Source organism: Rhodotorula toruloides (assembly GCF_000320785.1).
Source record: "Rhodotorula toruloides NP11 unplaced genomic scaffold Scaffold92, whole genome shotgun sequence".
Classification (NCBI taxonomy): Eukaryota; Fungi; Basidiomycota; class Microbotryomycetes; order Sporidiobolales; family Sporidiobolaceae; genus Rhodotorula; species Rhodotorula toruloides.
In genome coordinates, this window is record NW_015623052.1 from 1 (window position 1) to 1,078 (window position 1,078).

The window sequence follows — 1,078 nt, forward strand, 5'->3', positions numbered from 1 at the left end:
GCGTTGGGCGTCGACTCGGCTTTGAGCAACTACATGTACGTGCCATTCTGTCGTTCTCTACGGCTTGCGCTGACGAATGGCTTTCGCTGCCAGGTTCCACGCCGACTCGGACGACTCGCTCGACGAAGAGGACATAGACGACTGGCTGAACGAAGGGCAGCGAGGGGCGAACGGCGAGCTGAATGACGAGGAGGACGCGCAGTTGAATCCGCTGCGGACGGCGTACATGGAGGGGTGGAGCCGGGCGGCGAAGGAGGGGTAGTTGGAACTGGAAAAATGAATTCAGGCTCCTCCGGTCTCTCGCTTCTTGAGGCAGATCAGCCGCCCACGATCACAGTGTATACAGTTCACCGCTGCATGCTTGTGGTGCGGGTATCAGAGTCCTTGGTAGCTACAATTCCACCCCTAGCCAAGACCTTCAGCTCACCACCTTCCTAATCCCGAACCTCCTCACGCTCCAGCTCGCCTCCGCAACACCCCTCAAATTCCACACAGTCTGCATCTCCTGCTTCTTCCCCTCAACATCAACCGCATACGAAACGGCCGCGACTTGAGTCCCTGATCCGCCAACGCCCAATTCGGCGACTTTGAGGAGGGAGTCGGGGATGGGGAGGGTGACAGTGAAGAGCGTCCAGGCCCAGTGTTTGGCGTGTTTTGCTGAGGAGGAGGAGGAGGCGGAAGAGGCGGGACCGGCGTCGAGACCTGCAGAGGTCCAGGCGGAGAAAGGGACGTTTGAAGCAGCGAGGCGGATCTTGCAGAGTTCAGAGGAGGCGACCTCGGAGACGGAGACAGAGGGAGTCGTCGCAGAGTCGGGTGAGCCGGTCACGGGAAGCGAGACGAGGGCAACATGGACGGAGGCAATCGGTACGCCTGCGAGAGCAACGAGAGTCAGAATCGCGTTGTCTTGGGATCGGGGCAAGTATCGCACCGTGTGCACCGATAGCGTAGCCTTTGATCGTGACGGAAGGATTTGGTAGCGAGATGTCCACGACGGCACGTTCTTCCGGCTCGCAGATCTCGCTGTTGAGCGGGAACTCCCTGTTGCCCGTGCTGTGTCAATCCTGGTGTCACGGCGCTC

General features: G+C 59.9%; 2 protein-coding genes across 2 annotated transcripts; one reads left to right on the plus strand and one right to left on the minus strand.

Annotated features, from left to right (window-relative positions):
• RHTO_08168 (uncharacterized protein) lies at positions 1 to 262 on the plus strand (the record flags this gene model as incomplete). The annotated part of the gene is made up of 2 exons (XM_016421822.1): positions 1 to 35; positions 94 to 262. Coding segments are annotated over 2 exons (204 nt in total), but the record flags the coding sequence as incomplete, so codon positions are not given.
• Positions 263 to 418: 156 nt separating this feature from the next.
• Positions 419 to 1,078, minus strand: RHTO_08169 (moybdenum cofactor oxidoreductase; the record flags this gene model as incomplete). The annotated part of the gene is made up of 3 exons (XM_016421823.1): positions 419 to 870; positions 929 to 1,038; positions 1,072 to 1,078. Coding segments are annotated over 3 exons (569 nt in total), but the record flags the coding sequence as incomplete, so codon positions are not given.